Source organism: Temnothorax americanus, unplaced genomic scaffold (assembly GCF_048541705.1).
Source record: "Temnothorax americanus isolate GAGA-0224 unplaced genomic scaffold, ASM4854170v1 Scaffold5, whole genome shotgun sequence".
NCBI classification, from domain to species: domain Eukaryota; kingdom Metazoa; phylum Arthropoda; class Insecta; order Hymenoptera; family Formicidae; genus Temnothorax; species Temnothorax americanus.
This window is the reverse complement of record NW_027509657.1, coordinates 7,762,419-7,785,745: the sequence shown is the minus strand read 5'-3', so window position 1 is coordinate 7,785,745 and position 23,327 is coordinate 7,762,419. Positions and strand designations below refer to the sequence as shown.

The following is a 23,327-nucleotide window of genomic DNA, read 5'->3' as shown; positions in this document are numbered from 1 at the left end:
TTTGTGTAATCTGGCATTAGTAAAATATCTCAAATGTATGGTATTTGTAATATAAATGTAAGTATATAAATATCTCGAATTTCTTTGTAACGTATTATATTTAAATTTATTGTATTTATAAATGTATAACCATTCTGTACATTTTCTATTTTTTAATGTAAAATAAATTTTTAAAATGTAATTTCTATGATAAGAAAACATTATAAATAATAAAAAAAGCACACATGGGGAAAGAAAAGAGGACCGCCGATTAAAGTCGGCGGGTGTGGTGGAGGGCCTCTACAGGTTGGTCGAGCGCGGCCGCTGCGGCTAGAATGTCACCTCCAGCTGGCTAGTTCAAACACGAACCATTTAGCACGGACGCAAACGACGTAGTTGAGTTGCACTTTCTCAGGCGGCGCGTCGGAAAATGCAACACACGAAAAAAGGCCGGGATGGCCTCTCTCAGGTTTCTCTAATACGACTTTGAACGGAAAAAGCTGAGAAGAAACGTAAAAAGTACATTCGAAACATCTTTCTTAACTTTCTCTGTGCTTAAAATAAAATAAAAATATATAAATATCAAAGAAAAAGAGGATAAAAAGTACAGAAAGATCAGCTTGTAAAGAGCAAGTCAAGTTGGCCCAAGTGAGAGAATTTTGCCGTCTTGCCTCTTGGATTGGCGATACTGGACTCAGCTGACTGCTGACTAACCGAAAATTCAAATTCCATTTCCAAGTTTCACGGGAGGTAACCTGCTTGCGGATTTCGTAGTTTTGCTTTTGTTTTCTCTCACGAAAATAATCATGCAACATAATTCAGTCAGACGTAGATCGTCCAGTAATCCCGTAAGGATATCCATGATCGAACGGGAAGATAAGAGCTCGACAGGAGCTCGAACGGATCAACGGAAGACACAGGCATCGAAACCGAAGGGAATCTCGACTGGTGAGGTCTCTCATATTCCCAGGGCTCGTTTTCGGAGCTCTTCCAGCGACCGAGCGGGATCGCTCGGCAGAAAGTCGTACTTGAAAGTAACAGGTAAAGTATAACGTGTACTCAAGACTTCTATCTTTTCTAATTACTTGATATGAGCCAGCACAGGATAGAAACGTGTTTTCAATAAAACAAAGATTTAATTTAATTTATTTAATTCGAGGTCGTTCCGACTTCTTTTTTAAATTATGTTCAACTTATGCGTATGTATGTATGTGTGTAGGCAAAACTCCGCTACGGCAACCAACAACTCCAATCACCCCGGTGAAAGTCGCCACTAAGCATGGTATCCCAGGTACGGTGCTTACGGCAAGTTCTAGCAAACTTCATGCGCCGTTATCGATCGGTCGATCACCGTCCGGTGACCGTGCTAGCACCGTAGGAGCTAAGGGCCCCAGAAAGGACACAAGACCCCTAGCGGATAAGGTTTATCAGATGGACCTGCTAAAAGAGATCGATAAGTTCTTTGAGATAAATCAGTGCTCGACGATGTTAAACAGCAACGGCAGTTTGAAACCAATTACGTTGAAGATGTTCGTGGAGGTCTCTGGCTTCCTATTGAAGTACTTCGACGTCAAGCATACTCTCACAATGGCAAATTACATAGATGAATTACCAAAATGCGCGAAGAAGTTACACTATCCTGGCGTGATGAACAAATCATGGCTTAAGACTGCCAATGCAATGCATTCGTGGCCCTATGTTCTCGGTTGGATCGGCTGGTTGGTGGAAGCGTACAAAGTGAGAGAGCTCGCATTGAACAGATACCAACTGGAAACTTTGCCGTTCTTAGGAACGGAGCAGCAGGCTCAAAGTTGTAGCATGGAGTTTCAAACGTTGTTGGAATGTTATAGAGTTTGGAATGACGAGGAAAAAGCCCACGAGGAGGTAGAACTATTGAACCGATATCTGCAGAATGTTTTAGTTCAACAAGGCATTACTGACTGCGATCTAGCTCAGGCACAAAAAGAATTGGAGGAAGAAGAAGTGAAGTTGCAGATGCGTGAGGAAGAGTCACAAGAACTTGATAAAAAAATTGAATATTTACAACAAAAGTTAGCGTCTTCGCGCGCCAAGGAATCTAAACAATTAAACGATATTAAAAGCGTGGAGGATTGTATAAGCAAGTTTTCCGCCGAGACAAATCAGTTAAATACAGAACGTGAAGTTTTAAATGAGCAAATTCGAATAGGAAATAAACAATATGAAGAATTATTCTCAATCGTGAAGAATCAACCCATGTCTAAGATTGAAAAGGAAAATATCATTAAAAAATGCACGGAGATTCAAAACTACATACACCAATTTGACGAGCATTTGAAAGATTACCAAAAGGAATCGTACACTTTAGATATCAAATTCGCGTCTTTCAATAATAATCTCAATATGGCAATATTGGCGTATAATAAGGAAGTCTTTATGCTTATCGACAATGATGTTGGTCTGAATTTCGATGAATTAAAGCTCCCGGAAAAAGAATTGTTGAAACCGGAGATGATGGATATAATGGAAGAAAAGGCCTCTTTAATAAGAACATTCAAAGAGACATTGATGAAGCAATGCAACGAGATAGAGTCTCTTATTCAATTCGAAACCATGAAATTGGAGAAACTGCAAGAAGAAATTAAATCTTTGCCGGATGAAAACACATTGAAAGAAGATATATCTCACATTAATGAAATGAAGGCAGGTGCGAAGAAGGAGAAAGCCAAACTTATAAAACAGATAGAAGACTTGAAAAACGAAATTAAAGCAATGGAAGATATGATGCCAGATTTACAAGCGGAAGACTTTGAAATAGAAGAGGCACAAGACAAATTGAATGCAGTTATAAGAAGAAAGATGTTTCTAGAGCAAGCTGCCAAACGGTTTTTCGAAGAATTTTATAAAACTGTCGGCGAGCATAGAAAAGAGCTTTATAATATTGTAACAAAAGTTACAAAAGTTAGAACGCTATAGAATCACATCTCTGTACAAATATTTTTATAATGATATATGTCCATCATTTCTTCGCCACATTACCCCATATTATTTGTATTGTATAATCTATTACGCACTATATTGTATATTATACGGTTTCAGTAAAATGTTGTCGCATCTTATTAAAATATAATATGTACAAAAATGTTTATTTCAAATAAAGAGTTTTATAAATATGTTTTTATCGCAGAATTCTCGTGCGTGTCATTTATATACAAATAAAATAGATACATGTTCTCTCGTCTCGTATCTTTTTCATTTTTCTTTTTTTTTTACAAAATGATGCAAATTCTAGTATGTAAAATATTTTTATTCTATTAGCTCTATATGTCATGACAATATGCAACTCGCAATTTCTTTTTTTTTCCTTTCTTCATTTTTTAAGATAAGTTTTAACATCGTCTGATAAGTTACATAGTTGAAACATACGTCCCTTAACTTCACAATGTACATGATACATTAATAGTTAATAACAAAAAGAGGTATTAACGAACGCTATATATACTACATACAAGACGTTACGTTCGAATAAAATATCCACCATTCGGGAATCAATTGTATTTTTCAATAACGTTTCGTTTTTTAAATATTATGAATAATTGATTTTCTATTGAGGAGTACCTTTTAATTAGCTTTCTGTATAATTTCACTTGAAACTTCGACAATGTTTATATAAAAAGAGTTGAATTAAGTTCTGTAAAAGTACTAAATTCTCCAAAATATAACAGATACATGCCTGTACGAAATCGTTCCAATAAAATCATTGGAATGTGAATTACATATTAATATGATCTATATCATAACTATTTACTACAAGTATTATGCTATCTGATATTTTAAAAGTCACTCCTCAACTATGAATGTTGTAATTTAAGCTGTAGCTAGGTCCCGAATGCCATTTTTATCTTACTTTAATATGTACATGTAAAACATAGTAATCAGTGTATAACGTTGATTAAAATGCAACGGGATATTTAATACAATTGGTTTTAAAGAATTTGCAATGCTTTCTAGTCCGTAAAAAAAAATAATAATAAGTCTTTAAATAATTCAAATACATTCCCAATTTTTTTCGCTAGCTTTACATAAGACAAAATTAACAAACAGATTTAATCACTTTCGTATATTTATAATTTTCAAAATTATGAGCTGTATGCATAAAAATGGCAATGTAACATGCAACTTGATAATATTAACTTTGAGATATATAGAAAAATATGATATATATATTAATTTTATCTTACGTGGAGCTTTATTGTATATTGCCTTATTTTTATATAACGTGTATGCGAGTACGTGTACGTTATATGCTGTGTATCAATCTTTTCGCTTTTTATTTAAAGAGGAATTAGCCTATATGCATGTGCATTTACTTCATGAATTCTTTTCTTTGCACGATCGCTGCACGAACCTTATCGCAAACTACCACCAGATAGCTATGAGATCACACAATTACATATTGTGAAAGTATATTCTATTGTTGACTATCGTGAAAGAATTGAGAGAAAGAGAAAAATGTACGCTATTTGTATTTAAGTGCGATTACAAATAACAATTGATGGATTCATAAATGCTCCAGAAGAGCCCACGCCGCGTACATACACGCATGTACCCACGAACACACAATCGTACGCAAAAATAAAGAGCATCCTACGTATATTTAATAATTTTGTACTAATGTTTCGTATGCATTAATGAGTGATTAACACATTTAATTATACTCGCGTGAATAGAATAATATCCCGAGATTTGCTATAATATTGATATTATTTATATTACAAATAATTCAACAGAAATATTTTTAGATACAGCTTACAAGTCTTCGAGATACATAAGATACCTTTATACGTAAAAAAATAATTAAGTTTTATGCAATATATACAATAACCAGGATCGGATTTACCCGTTTGCTGCCTATAGACACGTAAATAGTGCTACTGAAAAGAAATCTAGTTTGTTTAAATGCCATTCGTCTTTTTAATTGACATAACCCAAATTGTGGCTAATTAGAAGAGAAAAGAATGTTCAATTAAAGAAAGTGTGTTATTAAATATATATTCAATATTTCTTTTCTTCAAATATAACATAATAAAATTATATCATTTTTATTTTAAATACAATTTTTTGAAAAATTTTGGTTCTAGGCCGATGTCTATAGTGCCTACTGGTAACTCTAATTCCGATAGTAACGTTTTATTGAAATCGTTTTCAATTTCAAATTTTAGGCAAAGAACTTCATGTTTAGCTAAATACATTTGCAACTTCCTATAAAATAAAATAAACAATTTTTACAATCCGTATTACGTATAAACGTCACTTTTCGCGTTTATTATTTATTTAGATTTTTTTGTTAGTGTGTACGCGATTCACTTAGAGTATTATTTCGATGCAATCCTAAATTGTAGGATAATTTAACAGATCGCTGTTCCACACACGCTGCGTTTTATACTTAGAGATTGTAAAAATCAGTATGCAAAATAGATAACGATCTTTTCGTCATTGTATGTACAACTGGCAAGTTGAACGGGATATTTTTTTGACGCGTAAATATTAAATTCATCGGCTTTTGTATATTTAAATTTAACTTGCGGTATATTTCAACTTATTCTCATTGATAATTCGTGTATTTGTGGTCTCAGCAAGCTAAATTTATTATAAATTCCCAAATTGTTGAACGAACAGATGAATATCATTTAGCATACATCTATCGATCAAAAACATGCTCCAATATATTCATGAATGAAATATATAAAATCGAGCAATCAGCATTATACATAAATACAGGATGTATAAACGGAACACTTTCATCTTATTAAAATTCTCATTAAAATTAGTTGAATCAGCACGTGATACAGCTAATCAATAAGAAATGTTTTTGTTTTATGAAACTTGCCTTTTATACTATACAATTAACCGAACTATGTTCAGGTTACGCGAGTGTTCGCATAATTTTAGAAGCGCTAACGCATATAACGCATCATATGTAACAAAATAGTAGATGCTAAATCATAACAGTGATTAATTTTATAGGCAAAATTGACTGTCGCCATGATTAAGCATCATATTAAATATCTGTATTTTTTGCGTTACATTGAAATATTTACAAATATTCAAATAGTGAACCATACGTAAACTGCCCCATTTCTTATATACGATATATTTCTGTAAACTAATTTACCCTTGCAAATTCGTAATTACATGTTTTTGATTCTCATAATTGTTTCTTTTAATGGTTCTAGTTGAGCTATTTACATAACGCGTTTTTCTCTGTTGAGAGGTGTACTCGTCACACTTGGATAATCACTGGTACGGTATAGTTCCTCACGATGTCCGTTTAAATACTTTGTCACACATCGATCTGTATATCACTATCTTCCGCCTCACTTTCAGTACTTACCATAGCATCTTCCCCTACTAACAAGGCAGCGGGTAAGTTCTGTGGTACATTGTCAATGTCTAGTCTCGGAGTAGAATACACATTTAACACTTGTATCGTTGTGGGAGACGTCGAGAGACACTGCGGCACAGATCCTAAAGGATCTCCAGTTAGCGCGTCGCAATCCAAGGAAGTGGACAATTGTAATTGTAAATTATGAAGTTCAGGTATATGTGGACGGATCTGAAATATATAGAAATTATATAAGACACTTCAAGATAAAATTGAACATACGACGAACTCGGTCGCGTAAGCGACGAATACCTTCAATCCATCTGCCGTATGAGGATTTCTGCAACCTCTACATCTACACTCCACGCAAGGCTTACTTTCGACGTAACAAGGACACCTTTGACCACAACAGGTAAGTTTCCCAGGTATCGCGGTGGCATTACCACATCTGCATCCTTTTCTTTTACTTCTAGCAGAACTCGACCTTGGCTTTTTAAAACTGCCCGAAGACTGCTTATAACAAAATAAATTACATTATTGTCGACACTCCCAAGGAAATGTCAGTAAATTAAGTATTACAGATCAATGCAGAAGTAGTCAAAATTAAAAGCTAGAACGAATATGCTTTTCGAAGGCAAAACAACAAATGTCTGCATTAATCTTTCTTATGGGACCTAAGTGAACGTGAGTTAAGATTTCTTTAACACTGGTATTAGTATAAAACATAAGAGCGATAAATATGTACGGGTTAATTAAGCTCAACTATACGTGTTAATAGACGTGAGTTAGAAAAATTATTGTACCTTACAAGAAGCGTTAACCAAGGACGAACATTTTTAAGCATTTAAATAAAGATTACAGTGCAATGTAAATCCTGTAAGGCATAAGATTAACCGAATATCTATTGAAATTACTTTGCTGCTCTTTGAAGATTTTTTCTCAGAAGGAGTCCCATATTTAAGGTGGGAAGACGGAATGCATTTTACCCCTCCTACAGAGCCGTGCTGACTTCCATCAGTCTCCTGTTGCCCCGTGTTTTCCGTGTCTTCCGTAGCAGCCGCTTTCCGTTTTATCGTAATTTTGTTACCAGATCCAGCGTACATTACGGAATATATGGAGGATCCGTTTGATACCGTACGAATTGTTGGCGACTCTAATTTGGTGGTAAATAAATTAATTCATATATTACTCGCGCATGATAAAGGATATTCATATTATATTAATGCGATTGTATACGCATATCTATTCGCAAAAACTTGCGACAACAGTCGTATCGAGGGAACGTTTCTATACTCCGTACCAGGTATGCTCTGGGATATCGCCTCAGTAGTCTGGATGTTATTGCCCTGCGTCTGAGTGGAGGTAGTGCTGGTATAAACGCACGGTAAGATACTGTAAGCGGATTTGGACAGGCCGGCGTTGCTCTTGAACTCATCTTTGAAGCCGGCGCCTTCCTGGATGAGCTCCATCAGGCTGGTGGCACCGACGGTGGACGGGGCGCCGTTGGCGGTGGAGTTGCCGGCAGACGTGACGGTGAGCAACAGGGTGCGATAGATGTTGGTGCTGGTGAGATACTCGCATAGCTTCTTGTAGCACTGCAGCAGTATCCGCAACTGCACGTTCTCCACGTACTTGTCGTAGTCCTTGCACCAGCCGCACGACGGCTTGAGCTTCTTGCGGCCGCCGCGGCAACCGCGGCACACGTGATGCTGACAGTTGGTCTCGGTCGGCGTGTGCGGCTCGATCAGCAGGTTCGAGCACACGGTGCAGCTGAGGCTCTGCCGCAAATACGGCACCAGCCTGTAGAGATCCGTCCAGGAGTTGGAGTCGTCGGCGTCGGCCTGCAGCACCAGCCGACACGTCGACACGTACAGGCTCGTCGCGTTCATCGCGTCACGCGCCCGGCGCCGCTCCGCTCCGCTCCGCTCTCCGCGCCCGGAGCCCGGACCCTCTCGCCTCCTCCCTTCGCGGGCGCGAAATAACAAACCCCTAAACCTTACAGCCGCCGCCGTACGCTCCGCGGCGCGTAACGCGTAACCATCCTCTCCTCGCGCACGCAAACAAAACATACGCCATGTTTCGTCGCCGAGTACTCCGCTCTCCGCTTCCCCGGCGTTCCCACAGGGCGCGCCAAGTGTCTTTCTGCCCTTTCTTGAGTTTCTGGCGCGAGCGCGACGCGACCGGCGACCCGCCTTATCGCTGACGTTCAGATTGTTCAGATGAGGTTCAGAAGAGGCTCTCAGATGCTGTCTTGCCGCGTCAAGCTGGATACATTCGGAGCGATCCACGTCAGATTGTACAGTAGAGTATTTCTTTCTCGTTTTCGAATCTTATCGCGTGCAAAAATATATAAACATGGTAAAACGTGAATTTGTACGAAATTTCCTTAACCTTATCTGTTGCGCCTATAGTTCTCACCTGAATTTTGTTCTTTCTTCCGTACCAGAAATTTTTAAAAAATCCAAATTGATTTCAGCCGATAAAAAAGTGTAACATGCTTGGCAATCTTGAATAAGTGCATTTTAAATAAACGTTCGAAAGAAGGGAATATTTGAAAAAAGCAACTTCCTAGAGGACGGTAAAAAAAGTCGTTTATCATCGCACTCATTTACAGAGCCGATTACAAAAGGCTGAAGATAATTCCTAATTACTCAGCTATTTCTGACGAGCGGCATGCGCGAAGGCCTACTAGCTGTCTGCTTTGCTGTAGTATAAATAGCAAGAATTTAAAAGTAAAAAGATAAAGGTAAGACAATGCGCGAAACGTGAAGGTAAAGCTCTGAAATAGGACAAAAAAAAACAATCGAAATAACGTTGAAGAAGACTCACGATTAGTGCAGTTCGAAAAAAATGTCCTATATATATTTATTAAACTATATATTTTATTTTTAATTTTGACATTCTTTGTTTGCCCGTTTGTTGATCCTTGAACTTTTCACATTAAATCAAAATAATTATCTGTTAACTTGAAACTTGAACATTCGAAATCCCATTGTATATATCTCATTTATGTCAATATTATAGATGTTTCAATACTACGTAGGAGAAACCAAATATTATTCACTTGTTTACTATCTGCTTCGGCATGAAATGTCCGAAAGCATCGTCCTCATAAACGTCGAATTGTTGAATGAGATTGTCGCAAGTTGCACGAAAAAAAAAAAAAGAATTTATTTATATGAAGAAAGAGAAGAGAGAGAGAGAGAGAGAGAGAGAGAGATAGAGAGAGAGAGAGAGAGAATTATGGCGTAACGCGATCGACGCAAGTGATTTAATTGCTTCATTTGCTTGCAGGGACGAGAGGAATGTTCCTTTCCATCCTTGTTGCATGATGCTGTTACGCGCATTTTGTTTTCGTCGACGTTGACAACGTTACGTTCGCCGCCGAGACATACTTACTCCGGACTGGACTTTCTCTCGCCTCGTCCGTCGAGATTGGCGGGATCGTTACTGGGATGAGGATTCGCGTGAAAAATTGATTCTAACACGGCGCAACTGGATGGTTTGTAAATCTGGACTTGCAGGTAAACGCACGACTGCAGAAATTAATTTTGCGGTCTATATTAGCGAAAAAAGATGATAATGAATCTTGTGAAAATTAATGAAAAATATTACATTGTTATATACTTGCGCGTATGCACACATATATGTATATAACTTTATATTAATATAATTTTAAAAGTTTTGTACTTTATCTTAGTTCTATTCTATTCTTTCTTCTTTTCTGTTCTTAACGTTAGCACTATTAGCGAGGTAACCTAAGTGAAATTTTTAAGTGGCAAAATTTTTATCTTATAAATGTAGCTTATCAATATGTAGATAAGTAATACATCCAATTTCAATAACAAGTTGAAAGAAAAATATCTGCTATATATTAAAATTTGGAACGAGTGTAACGTATAAAGTTACATTCGTAGTTACGCTCGTATTCCAAGTTTTAATACGGAAACCCCGCGTATGACGGTTTGACGCAAATACTAAATGGACAAATTATGAAAATTATATGCAGGTATTCTTTACGGTCGTGTTGGTCGCGATAATGTGTAATGATTAAAATTGAACATTAACGCTCTTTCGCGAGAAGGAAAACTGAAGTATCACGCACGGATGTTGGTCGTAATGTTTCGTAACGTTTCTGCATCTACACGCATCTTATACTCGCATCTGCTTTCCATGGCCCTTGGTTTTTGCGGCCATGGCCCGCGGTTGGTTGGTCGATTGAGTAAGTTTCCGTACAATATGGATAATTCGCCTCTTACTCTCACAATGTTCTCCTGCCTTATGGTTATCATTTTGTCGTTATTCCTTACGCGTTCATCACGCGACCTTCGCGATCGCGGGCCCGTTCCAAATTATGTAATGTGCAGCAACATCTTTCTCTCTCTTTTACGTTTTAAATACATCTGTTTTTATCTGGCGAATTTAATTTGTAGAGAATCCATTTTCTGCTTCTTTTAGCTACGCTTACATACACTCTTCGAGGCGTAGGGGGATAGTCAAGGTAATCGTAATACGTAACGAAAATCGCGGCACTTGCTGTTTGTAGGATGACCGTCGAGAAACGGTAGCAAAATGTTATATTTTTCGACAAGCTATGAAGAACTAAAGAAGAACGACTGTTAATTATGATACACAAAATAATGATAATAATCAGTCGAAAAATTGGTGAATAAAGTCTATAAAAAAGTACTCGCTTACATCATAAACTATAATAGACGGATTACAGAAATAAACTAGGAAGTTCTTATAAAACGGTTAAACGTCATCGATTCACGCGAGCTGGCAATTACCGGTTGCCCGTTTGGCGTTGACCTGGGCAGAACGGGGAATTCCCTTCGGAACCTGCTGTTTCATGGGATTCTTGCCAAAGAAGTGCAAGTCGATGTCCATACCGATTTCAACTGCCTTATTTGTAAAAACCATGCCGAGTAAGAATAGCATCTGATTTGTAATGCGGAATGCTCCTCTTTTTACTTCCGCCTCCATTAATCTTCCGAATATTTGTTTTGTGATGTAATCCGGTACCGGGATTTACATATTACATATATGTATATGGATTTAATCTGTTGTGTTTAAAACCGATATGATGGACAAACGCAAAATCACAACGAAATTTTCGTCTCGAAAACATACCTTAATCGTATCTTATCTCAAGAAAATGACGTGCGTATAAAATGTATATCAGTGTTTATCAGTTGAATCTCTAGCTTTCTAGTGTCGGAAGTGTTTCATTGAGATACGAATGTCACTATATCCAGCCTCTATTATAGAAAGTTATAATGTCGTTTTTACACATTAAATGTCGTATAAATATAAGAAAGCAAGAATTGCCGAACAGAAATTAAATGTATCGAATTCGTTTAAAAGGAATTTGTTGCGTCCTTAAAGTGATATTATTGCTTGCGCACAAACATCTGTTTTGTATTATGAACAATAGGTAATTGAAAAAAGCTACAAGTAAAACTTGTTTTCGTAAAATTGAGTCAATTCTGTTTTAATGTCAAAAAATATTTATTTTTTGAGATTAAGAATATTTCTAGATTTCTGTTCTTTAGTCTTTTTTGACGTGCCAGGGTCGATGTTTACGATCTTAATTATATAGATTATCTTCAATCTTTGATTGAGGATTATCATAATTGACTATAGTTTTCTGTACATAGATTATTATTCGGTTACTCATATTATTGGATTCATATTTCTTTTTTACCACGAAAACAAAAGATTTCGAGGATAAAAAATTCACAGAAGTATATCACGAAGTGGAGAGAGACTGCGTCATCCTTTTTGCTTACCCATTTTTTTTTACAGGATTTAATCCGATTAGCAAGTAAATATTTCAAGTTCGTAAAAAACCTCTCATCAATCATATGCAAAAATACGTCGCGGTTAAAAATATATATGAATACTTGCACCTCTCATTTTTCACTTCTCGTTTGCGATTACACAAGCTGCTCGGTTCGCATCGTAAATCGCGCATACGTTTACCTGCGTACGATCGCGAAACATGCGCTTAGTTTTTGCGATTCGCGAAAACAATATATGCGACGTGTGACAATTGATAACATACGTCGATCCGTTTCATTCTAGACGCGATAAATCCTAACGTGTATATGTGTGTATGTGTTTTATGTTTATATATGGTGATGTAGTAGATTGATCCTAGGAACTCATTCTCGATTAATTCATTACATTGACAAGAATGGAATTCATTATAGAAGATAATATCGATAAAACACGTGATTTTAACGTGCGCAATAAGACGTGAGAATATATACAATATACATGATACGCTTTATGTGTCCGAGGAAAGATATATGCTTTACACGCACCTTGAATAAAACGATATAGCAATATCGTGCACTAATTAATTGTAATATTGAATTGCAGAACTAACAAAACTGGATAATATTCAAGAATACATAAATGTCCTCTGCAAGGAATATTCTGGAATCTTTAAAGGAGGGAAGAGGAGGACCCCGAAATGATCGAAATTATGCCGATGTTACATGCGTGCGAATTGAGATGGCAAGGTGACACGACACGTCCAAGTCTTTCTGGGATTTGCGAAACTAATCTACTTATCACATTTGGCGGGGTCCGGGTATTAAGTCCGATTCCGCCAAAGATAACGGGGATTTTTCTTTCAAATTGCATACGTAGCGTGCCGCGCGTTTCGTATTCACGAGTGAGTGCGTTATCGGGTTTTCAAGACGCGTAACTCGACATCGCTTCTTTTTCTCTCTTCCTCCTTCTTTTCTCCTCTTCTTTTTATTTTTCTTTCCTTACTTTCTTTTTCTCTTCTTCTTTTTTTCTTCTTATCATCTCAACACCACGTTCTCGTATATAACAAACGCGTCAAGGTGTCGGCGATGGACGAACTGTGAATAATGTCACGTCGATCGACAAGATAAGTCGGTTGATAAAAACCTCAACCATCATATTTAAGAAATAGCATTATCAAACCGCAAATCCGAAACTGGGAGCTACGATGTCACGTAGCCAGCGATCTTTTTTTTCCGACGACGAGAGAATTGAAATTTGACATACGCCGAAAGTGAGTGAGATTATAAATATCAAGCAAGTTATATGGTGTTTTATTCATTATGGAATTTACAACCCGATAAAATTTCGTAATACATTCGATATATCGTTATCGTTGCAAGATTTTAAAGGAAATAATAAATTAAACTGACATATATCACAAAAGTATTATGGATGTAGATGATAACGATGTGCAATTTCTTTTGTATGTAAACTGCTTTATATTTGTATATTCAATTGTATGCGTCTTATGTGTTTTCAAGACGATTCGAAATTCTAAAAAGCACCAGATTTCTTATCTCAGTTGATCGATAAATTGTCTTCGTCTTTTTTGCATTTCGCTTTCAATTGGATTAATGCGTATACAGATAAATTATCGATAAAAGATGACTCAAATCTTGATTGAATTTCAAATTATATTTTTATGCGATATTGTCAAATAAATTATTGCAATTCTATCTTTATGTTAATCATATATCAATATATGAGTATACTTTTCTTAAAATAGCTTTATCAATGTATAGCTTATTAACGCGTAACATTGTAATTTATTATTTGCATTGGCTAGATCGCCTAATTATGTAAAACATTGCATGTTCATAAATATTCAATTCAATCCAGGAACTAAAGAAAACAGATCTAGCAGAAGTGCGTTTAATATAAGAAATTATATATAAACTTGGAATTTGTTTTTATTGCGTTTTATAGATTTTAAGCAGCGAAAGCTATTTTTAATCTGAAGCGATTTCTTCTTCCGAAAATATTAAGGAAGTTCATTTCTTGCGTCTTTGCAGTCTTTATGTATCTTCGTATAATTAAGCTCCAAATTACAGTTCCGTTCGAGTAAAGTCCGTGTGAGATTAATTGAAAAATTTGATCTAAATCTTATCATCTGTTTTTTCATCTGTAGTTTAGCTTCCCGGGAGTTTCTATTATTTCCAGTCTGTTGTTGTGGAAACACATTAATATACGTATTACTTTTTGTAAGGAGGTAAATATCACCGGGTCATCATTTCACGCATGCTCTGCATATCTACCTGAACATATGCAGGCTGGTCAACGGGGCTCGGATAACGAGTGGAAAGTCCACTGACGAATTCTCTTTCGAGAAAAACTGTGGAACGCAGAGTTACTGGTTTCAAGCTTGAGCGACGAGGTCAGGCGGGGAACCTGAGAACCACAAAAGAGGAGGAATCTGTGAATACCCTATATCTCGCATCGTCGTCATCGTACGTACGTCTATACCTGACCACGCGTAAGACAAGAGGCCCCTCTCGTGGGGTATGTGCAACCTTAACGGGAGAGGAGAGGACCTCCTGCTGTCATATAGAGGAGCGAATGGTCGCGACGCCGGTCCAGTCCTCTATAAAGCGTCATCCACGTAAAACGTTCTGGTGGTGTGTCGTATTTTCTTTTTTTTTTTTCGTCACAAGGACGAGAGAAGAGACACGATTTCCGTGTGACACAGTGCATCCGAATCTGGGCTGTGACCAGGAGAGTTGAACGCCCGACGACGCGTGTCGCGTATCGGCTATAATAGTGCGTTTTATTCTTGTGTGTTAGTGCTCGTCATCCCCGTGACCCTCAGCATCTCGAATTATATTATTAATCGTAATTGAGAGCACAATGCGGTAAGTCGCGGTAGTCTGCTTGTATTTTTTTCACTGCTAAAAAAAAGGCGCCGAAGCACAGTATCATTAAAAATCGCACTATGTTTGCCGGAATATCTCTCCATCAACTTAAAGAGTAATATTTAAAAAATGTTGACGTATATATCTAGATTTCCCTTGCAAATTATTTTTTAATGATATACAGCGACTTTGTATCGGATTCAACAGTGATTAGATGTAAAAAATCTTTACATTATTTACATACTATCTGACTGATGCTCTCGATTATTACCTTAAGAATGACGTAGGATTCGGGTTACTGAAATATCCTTGAAATTCTTGGATTTCTCTAATGATTTTCTCTATCCGAAGAACACATTGAGATGATGTAATGGAAATACTAAATATAATTAACTGCCCTGTTAGCGCATGTACAAAAATTTTTCTACGTTTCGTTATTTTGCTGATATCATTTGCATTGTGATACATTCAAGATAATTTTGATTGCACGCATCTCGATCTTTGATTTCGTACAATGACGAAGATCCTTGATAAAAGAAATCAATAAAAAACGATAGGAACCGATACGATTTACAAAGAATCTTATCGTTTCCTGTCGTAACCTATTGTTCCGAAAGAAATATTATCATTTCTTATTGTTTTATTTTGTTCTCTGTTGAAAATGGATTCAATCGTACGACAGAATTTTGAGACAGAATAGTAATTTATTGTTTTCTATTTTGTTGGAATTTATCGAGAAGAAATGATTGAAAAATCTCATAATCAATTGTGTATTCATAATAATAAAAGAAACTTTAAGTTTTCTATCGCACAATTACGAAAGAAAACCTACAATTATTAATCATGCATCAACCGTAGACGATTCAAAACTTATTTTATCATAAAGTTACAACAGAAAACGAGAGAACACAATAATTATTAATACTGCCGCGACGCAGCCACGACCGTGCCAATATTTTCTCCAGTATAATATAATATAATATAATATAATATCAGTATAATATATATAATAAGCATCCTCTCGATGGACAGTTGATATTTTAATAATTAATGATAATAATATATTACGTATTTCTACGGATTTATTTATGAGTGATTCCGATAATTGTCTTGATATTTAAAGTTACTTCATCGTCAAGAAAAGACGAAAAGCACTGCGATAAATTTGCTCGGAACGGTAAAATTAACTTTTGCAATAATGAAACGATTATTAACATAATTGCGGATAACAGCTACGTCTCGCGTGCTGCAACGATGCAGGCACATTGCGTCAAAGTGTGCTAAATTTGTGAAGCTATGACACGTTGTGTTGTAAGATGCGTTAGGAATTTCAACATTACCGATAACGATTGACGATTTCCCTCTTGAAACATAAAACGCTACTTTATACGCGGCAATTCATGGCAATTAAACGAGGTATATCTCTCGCATAAATTTTCCGTGAGAGCAATAATCATTAGTGTGTGTGTGTGTGTGTGTGTGTGTGTGTGTGTGTGTCAATTTTTATGTTAAAATATATTTATTAAACTAAAGAAGTACGTTTTGATATATTAAGTCCGTAAGAAGAAACAAAATAGATTTCATGATACCTTCTCAACGAACAACTAATCCTAGATAACTTTCACAATTAATATAGTTAAAAATAAAAGGCTTCTCGCGAATTAAGTTTAAGCAGGCAACGTGTCTATTGAGTGATTTCAAATTAGATAATTTTATACTACTTTACAATATATTACTTTAACGAAATTTGTTAATTAGAATATTAGTTGTAATGCCACTCAATCCGAAAATCGTTGATAAATGATTATCTTTGCCATTTTGTTGAGAAAACAATCTTGGCGCACGCGCGCGCGTTGACTAACCGATCATTAAAAAGCATCAGAAGTGGGACATTCTGTACACGTGTATTATCTTACCATTGCTGCTTTATCGCTACTTTGACGTAAGAAAACGTAAAGTCTAAATGAACCTCGCGATCGTTCAAGCTAAACTGACTGAGTAAAAAATACCCTTCAATCTTCAGTAAAATTTCACACTTTTGATAATTATTTGTACGAGAAATCTGTGACTATCTCCATATAAAGATATAAAACACGTTATAAAAAAAGTATCAGCTTAAGCAAGATCATAATTGATTTATAATTGAAAGATTGTAAACTGAGCGATAAATAATTTTTGTAATATAAATGAAGAAAATATTAAGAATATACTATTTTATACAGGGAAAATTTAGATAATTGATTTATTGCTTAATTGCTTTGTGATATACATATACAAAATGATTTTAGAGTGTAAAAAAAATGAAGATCCAAATATTTTCCAATTAATTTTCATTTTCGAAGATTAGAAATTAATTCTTTCTCAACTCGAATCAATTTACTTATTTTTTGTACTATTATACAGTGCCTTAAGCAAATTTCAGACTCACAAGTTCACGCTCACGCATTGCGTAAAACACGGACATACAGTATCTTTTGAGTTCACTCGGTTATCGTCGTCGAGTTGTTATCTCCGTAATTTATCAGATTTCGCAAAACGTTATAATTAAATTTATACGTTACACATGCTTGATGTCTTCCTGAATGAGCTACTTTTGTTACAGATCGAGAATGACAATCTGGAACGTGCTGTTCTTACTGCTTCAGTTAGTCGTTTATAAAAGTCGATCAGGTGAGCGATATTTTTCACGATAAATATTAATTTTGCTTGCGACATTGAACTGGATTTTTCACTTTTAATTCTATTTCCGTACATGCCTGGATCATATTTCTCTACTTTTGATCTTGCAACGATTGAGTTTTTATCCTCTGTAGTTGAAAAATATGTTCAAACATTCGCATTCCGCATCTTTTATCTAAAATACTATGGAATAATACATAATTAAGATAATTTATAGCGCAAATATAATCAAATAAAATTATAACTTTCAAAAAACAAAATTAATTGAGCACTAATTATCGGAGTTATCTGCTCTGCGAGAATTAATAACGGAGAAATGATCGCGCGTACTAGCTGATAAACTAGTTTGAAAGTCAATCGAAATATTTATTAGAAATGTGACTATCAAATATTTTTTAAACTTTCATGTATGCATCTTGTCTGGGAATGCGTTTAGATTGAAATAAAATAAGGCTTTAGAGAGAATATTCTTTTTTAATCGGCATTAATCGGATTTTAGAAATGGTAATAACGGCGGACGATGACTTTGGTCTGGCACCCATTGATCCCGAAATTGCCGATGTCGTTGACTGGAAGCGTCACGCATGTCGACGAACATGTGAGGATGATGCGGCGCCTCTGGACTGCTATTACACCTTCAAGCTGGAGTCTTATCATACAATGAGCAAGGCGTGTTACGACTGCCCCTTCAATATTACAGACTGTTTTCGGCCTCATTGCGTCCCGGCGGACGGCATGAAGCGATCACTCATGGTCGTGAACCGGCAAATGCCAGGTCCGCCGATCGAGGTAATATTGAAAAACAAATTTCTGTTAAATTTTTTCCTGTGCTCCTGCTTCATTCGCTTTGATATCATTTTCATTCAGCAGGAAGATCATGAGTCATCTTTTTTTTGTTTGCAAGTTTATGTGGTATTAACATGAATATTCACGAATAAATATAAATTTAAATATCTTATTAAATTGGAGAGGTAAAAAAGATATTAAGCCCCATTTAATTATATAATATTTGCTAGTTATCCCTCTTTCGATCTTCATCTCTTAATGTCTTAAATTTCGCGAATATATAAAATAATTATATGGAAATAAGTACGCACACAAATTTTTATCACTCATTTTATCTCTAATTAGTATTTTCTTAGTCAGATTGTTTTTAGTTCGATCAATAACATAAAGAAATGATTCACCACTTTGTCTGCAGAGCTTAATTGCCGCTCGCCAATGCTTCCTCATTATGCAATAACATCACGAGAGTAGGGCAGTGGAATTCACATTGCAAAGTTAAATTATAGGAAATACGATCTCGGCATCTTTGAGGCCGAGATCTTGTAATGATTGTTTAACGAGGATTACGAGGAATCATCCGCGTGACGTTTATTTTGTTTGTCTATACGCGGACACGCATTCGTTCGTTTCCCACCTCTAGATTTCGCTTATAATTTCATCACAGTTAGATACGAAAATATAATTGTTCGCAGTGTCTGGGAACATACCGTGATTCAGTCTCGCGTGTATAATTTTATTTTAATTATAAGCCACGAACGATCGTCGATAATGATATCTGGTCTGCGATCTAATTTTAGCGCGATCTGCGACAAACGGCTGCTGCGAATCAGCGCAAATCAAGCGTGATGAGAATGAAAAATTTCAAGGGGAATTACTTTAATTATAGGTGTGCCAAGGCGACAGGATAATAGTTGATATGATGAATTTATTGCACGCGGAAAGCACGACGATGCATTGGCACGGCCAGCATCATCTCACCACGCCGTACATGGACGGAGTACCCTACGTATCGCAATGCCCTATCCATCCTGGAGCGACCTTCCGATACAATTACATCGCCACCGAAGCTGGCACGCACTTCTGGCACTCTCACATAGGTACGCTAAGTCCTTCCCAAATACAATCTGATATTGTTTGTTGAAAGTTAAAAAAAAATTGTTTGAATTAAAATGAATCCGCTTAATTAATAATAATTTATTGATAGCTATTAATAACATATTATGGCAAATGATTTGTTTCCAAGAGTCTCGTTTGTGGTGTTTTATATTGCATATCTGTCTGCAGGATTTCAAAGAGGTGACGGTGTGTTTGGCCCGTTGATCGTTCGTGTACCTCCTAAAATAAACTGGCACAAGGATCTGTATGACTACGATGAGTATACGCTAGTAGTCGCTGATTGGATTCATGAACTAAGTGTCGCCAAGTTTCTATCACATTACCATGCGGATGGTCATAATAAAGCGCCGAACTTACTCATAAACGGTCTGGGCCGTTTTATTCAGGATGAAAATGAAACTCTGACCGATATGCCTATTACGACGTTCCTCGTAAAACCGGTAAATTTCCAGAAGAAAGTATTCGTAACATAAAAGGCTGACAAGTGTCTGTGAGATGTTTCACATTATTCTATTTCGAGTTGGTGCCCGATTTTAAAATAAAGCAATTATTACTTTTAACACTTTCAAAAATCTTTGTTTTGTTAAAAATGTGTATTTATATAAGAAAAAGATAAAATATTTTTATCAAAGACAAATTAAAAGAAAAAACTGAAATATTTTATTTAGCAAATTTTTCTGAAATATCTTCGATGTTATTAAAAATACGGAAAAGTGTTTCAAATCAAAGTCAACTAAATATCTTACAGGTCAATTTATTTCAAAGGGAGCATCTTATAGTTGGAGTAACTTTATTCTGAAATTGCTTCTAAGAGGTTTAGAGATTATTTCTACTTTTTTCCTCGTTTAAAATAAAGTTATATAATTTTTGTATGTATTTTTATACATCAAATTTTTATTCTTTATTTGCTTGCAGAATTTCCGATACAGATTCAGACTTATTAATGCAGAGTTCCTGAATTGCCCTATAGAAGTTTCTGTCGACAATCATACTTTGTACGTAGTCAGTTCAGACGGGCGCGATGTCGAACCGGTACAAGGTACGATTTCACCTTTACGTGCCACTACTTTTTCACAAAATCGTTTATCGAAAGTGTCATTTTTTGATACATAAATATTACGTAACGATTGCAGCCGAATCATTGGTAAGTTACGCCGGTGAAAGGTTCGATTTTATAATTGAGATGGACCAACCGGTGGACAATTACTGGATGAGATATCGAGGACTGATGGATTGCGACGAGAGATTTTTGAGTGCCTATCAAGTCGCAATATTGCGATACGAAGGCGCACCTGAGGAAGAACCGCTGGTAGAAGTGTCGTACAATCGTACAAGAAACGATACCTATGGACTAGTACGTATATTGATGTTTTCATATGCCCTCTTTATAATATCTTTTAAACAGTTTCTGATGAGATATGTTACTTTACCTTCATCTCAGATTTCTTTTTAAAAAATTAAAAAACAACATTTCTCTCTGGTTTCAGCAAGTGAACGCTCTAAATGAAGGAACTGAATCGAATAACAGCATCAGCATGCCAATGTTGAATGCGACGGACAACGATGACGCTTCAAACACCAGAGAACCTGATTATCAATTTTACATATCGTACGATTTTTATGGGAAAGATAATCCGCAATTTCACCGCAAAAATTTGTATGGCTTCAATCAAGGTAAATATATTCAAATTAAAAAAAAAAATAATAATTTATAATAAAATATATTCAAAAATAAAATGATATAATTAATTTTCTATGTCTATTACATGAACGTACATTATATCTTTTAACAAGTCTATAACTAAATGTTTAATTATTGAAAAGTATTTCACTAAATAATGCTTTCAATTACTTTATTTTACTGTACACATACATATCGTTTATTGTTTCATAAAACATTTCGATCGTGAATTTTTAGTGGAACAACGAGTGCTCACACCGCAATTGAACCACATATCAATGAAGTTACCACCGTTTCCTCTCCTATCTGAAAGACACCTTATTAAACCGGATCAGTTTTGCAACTCCAGTACGGTTGAGGAATGCGAGAATGATTATTGCGCTTGCACTCACGTGCTTCAAGTTGAGACCAACAGTGTAGTGGAACTAATTCTGGTCGACGAAGGTGTGTAGCAATAGATATATCTTTCGTATTTCTGATTATTTAAACTCTGTCTAAGCTTTACTATAACTAGTGTAACTAATGATCCTTGACAGGTGTTGCCTTCGATGCGAATCATCCGTTTCACCTTCACGGTTATCAGTTCCGCGTGGTGGCTATGGAAAAGATAGGATCTAATACTACCGTCGCTGAAGTGAGAGAACTAGATAATCAAGGTTTGATACACAGAAAACTCAAACGAGCACCTCTGAAGGACACGGTAACCGTGCCTGACGGTGGTTATACTATTGTACGATTTTACGCCAATAATCCAGGTAAGAATTCACAATAGCATTCGTATAAACAGCGGAAAAAAAAGATCGAGGGATCAATATGGCCTTGAAAATAATCGAATTGATCGATATTCTTCAGGATATTGGTTATTCCATTGTCACATCGAGTTTCACGCGGAGATAGGAATGTCGCTGATCTTCAAGGTGGGCGAAGACAAGGAGTTGCCACCTGTGCCTAATAATTTTCCTAAATGCGGGGACTGGAAACCGCCGGTCGATGACAATGAGGACAAGTCCGAGACTACTCAAATTTCGTCGACGACCGAAGAAATGCAAATGTCAGGATACGACAAGCGTATCGCGAATATGATAAAGCAATTCGCGATGTATCTGACATATTTTGACCAGCTCTTGAAAGTACAGACATCCTCGGCATCCAATTCGAGTGTAACGTTACTGCTTTTTATCGTTTGTCTTTTGAGTTCTGTGATTCGCGTGCAAACATTTTAAGACATACATCTACGTAAATAGCCCTAAAGTGCTAAAGTTACATTATGGAAAAGCTTTGCAGCAGATTTACTCCGATATGATCACAAATTTGTTGGCAAGCGTTTCCTTTTCTTTCGCCTTATTTCGAATAAATGTGACAATCATTGCACGTAATGTATAAAAACGTGATCATAAATTAAAATAATCATGTGCCAATACAATAGATGAACGTTTAGTCATAACTATTACGAAGTATTAATATTTATAGAAAGCATTCGTCCACATTTTTATTATCGTTGGTCAGATAAGTGCAACCACACACGCAAAGCCGATTTTAGACGAGAGAGAGAGAAATGATAGAAATTTTTTTAATATACTTCGTGATGATATTGCGTATTTATCTCTGACGAGCGAGCGGACGTTATGTTAACAAGTGATTTACATTTCTGTGATATAAAAATAGATTACGATTATTCTATAATTGCCAGATTATCAATTACGCTATCCGATAATGTAGACGCGGTGTTACTCTAACTTAACTTTTATTAATTTCAATAACGAATCGATTTTATTTATATAGCGGAATCGATATATCTTCCGCAAGGAAAATGTCAGGTGGTAATAATATACTATTCGTGATTCAGAAAAGAACTTGCAAATTGAGCTTTGGAAGAAAGAAATAGACAATAAAATTATCAGTTTCAGATGATTTTTCTTGAACAGAATTAGAAGCTACTTATAAAAATATATTGTTGATACCGCTATACATTTTCTTTAAGAAAAAGTTGATCAAACTTCTAATAATAGACCAAAGAATCTTTTATTAATTAATAACAGATTAATATATT

General features: G+C 35.9%; 3 protein-coding genes across 24 annotated transcripts; 2 read left to right on the top strand and 1 right to left on the bottom strand.

Moving 5' to 3' along the window:
• Positions 1-431: 431 nt before the first annotated feature.
• Ndc80 (kinetochore protein Ndc80) lies at positions 432-3,131 on the top strand. Of its 2 annotated transcripts, XM_077417734.1 has the most exons (3): positions 432-729; positions 802-1,020; positions 1,199-3,131. In XM_077417734.1, exons 2-3 carry the CDS (start codon positions 840-842, stop codon positions 2,932-2,934), a joined length of 1,917 nt encoding a protein of 638 aa, XP_077273860.1. In that variant the 5' UTR covers positions 432-729; positions 802-839; the 3' UTR covers positions 2,935-3,131. The 2 variants fall into 2 exon arrangements, with proteins under 2 accessions (XP_077273860.1, XP_077273859.1); XM_077417733.1 differs by having other exon boundaries at positions 432-1,020.
• On the bottom strand, positions 3,086-8,518 carry Msl-2 (male-specific lethal 2). 4 transcript variants are annotated; one of them, XM_077417740.1, is made up of 4 exons: positions 7,644-8,518; positions 7,258-7,496; positions 6,656-6,856; positions 3,086-6,574 (listed from the first exon to the last, which is right to left on the bottom strand). In XM_077417740.1, the coding sequence occupies exons 1-4, from the start codon at positions 8,410-8,412 to the stop codon at positions 6,302-6,304; spliced, it is 1,482 nt and encodes a 493-aa protein (XP_077273866.1). In that variant the 5' UTR covers positions 8,413-8,518; the 3' UTR covers positions 3,086-6,301. The 4 variants fall into 4 exon arrangements, with proteins under 4 accessions (XP_077273866.1, XP_077273867.1, XP_077273868.1 ...); XM_077417741.1 differs by having other exon boundaries at positions 6,656-6,853; XM_077417742.1 differs by having other exon boundaries at positions 7,330-7,496.
• LOC143903786 (uncharacterized) lies at positions 8,502-22,616 on the top strand. Of its 18 annotated transcripts, none has more exons than XM_077417717.1 (15): positions 8,511-8,644; positions 8,958-9,089; positions 9,638-9,867; positions 10,802-10,844; positions 12,731-12,873; positions 17,618-17,685; positions 18,194-18,483; positions 19,367-19,577; positions 19,765-20,036; positions 20,512-20,635; positions 20,730-20,950; positions 21,084-21,270; positions 21,515-21,721; positions 21,814-22,032; positions 22,130-22,616. In XM_077417717.1, the coding sequence occupies exons 5-15, from the start codon at positions 12,767-12,769 to the stop codon at positions 22,498-22,500; spliced, it is 2,277 nt and encodes a 758-aa protein (XP_077273843.1). In that variant the 5' UTR covers positions 8,511-8,644; positions 8,958-9,089; positions 9,638-9,867; positions 10,802-10,844; positions 12,731-12,766; the 3' UTR covers positions 22,501-22,616. The 18 variants fall into 18 exon arrangements, with proteins under 18 accessions (XP_077273844.1, XP_077273841.1, XP_077273836.1 ...); XM_077417716.1 differs by having other exon boundaries at positions 10,802-12,604; XM_077417715.1 differs by having other exon boundaries at positions 8,503-8,639; positions 10,802-12,873.
• The last annotated feature ends 711 nt before the right edge of the window (positions 22,617-23,327 follow it).

What these genes read in the sequence shown, in the direction of transcription:
- Ndc80 (XM_077417733.1), top strand. Translation starts at nt 786, where the DNA reads ATGCAACATAATTCAGTCAGACGTAGATCGTCCAGTAATCCCGTAAGG. An exon ending in GTCGTACTTGAAAGTAACAG is followed by an intron (nt 1,021 to 1,198) that starts GTAAAGTATAAC and finishes GTATGTGTGTAG; the next exon opens with GCAAAACTCCGCTACGGCAA.
- Msl-2 (XM_077417740.1), bottom strand. Translation starts at nt 8,412, where the DNA reads ATGTTTTGTTTGCGTGCGCGAGGAGAGGATGGTTACGCGTTACGCGCC. An exon ending in AATCTTCAAAGAGCAGCAAA is followed by an intron (nt 6,857 to 7,257) that starts GTAATTTCAATA and finishes TTTTGTTATAAG; the next exon opens with CAGTCTTCGGGCAGTTTTAA. An exon ending in ATACGGCAGATGGATTGAAG is followed by an intron (nt 6,575 to 6,655) that starts GTATTCGTCGCT and finishes TATATATTTCAG; the next exon opens with ATCCGTCCACATATACCTGA.
- LOC143903786 (XM_077417718.1), top strand. Translation starts at nt 12,767, where the DNA reads ATGTCCTCTGCAAGGAATATTCTGGAATCTTTAAAGGAGGGAAGAGGA. An exon ending in GTGCGAATTGAGATGGCAAG is followed by an intron (nt 12,874 to 17,617) that starts GTGACACGACAC and finishes CTTTTGTTACAG; the next exon opens with ATCGAGAATGACAATCTGGA. An exon ending in TTTGTATGGCTTCAATCAAG is followed by an intron (nt 21,271 to 21,514) that starts GTAAATATATTC and finishes GTGAATTTTTAG; the next exon opens with TGGAACAACGAGTGCTCACA.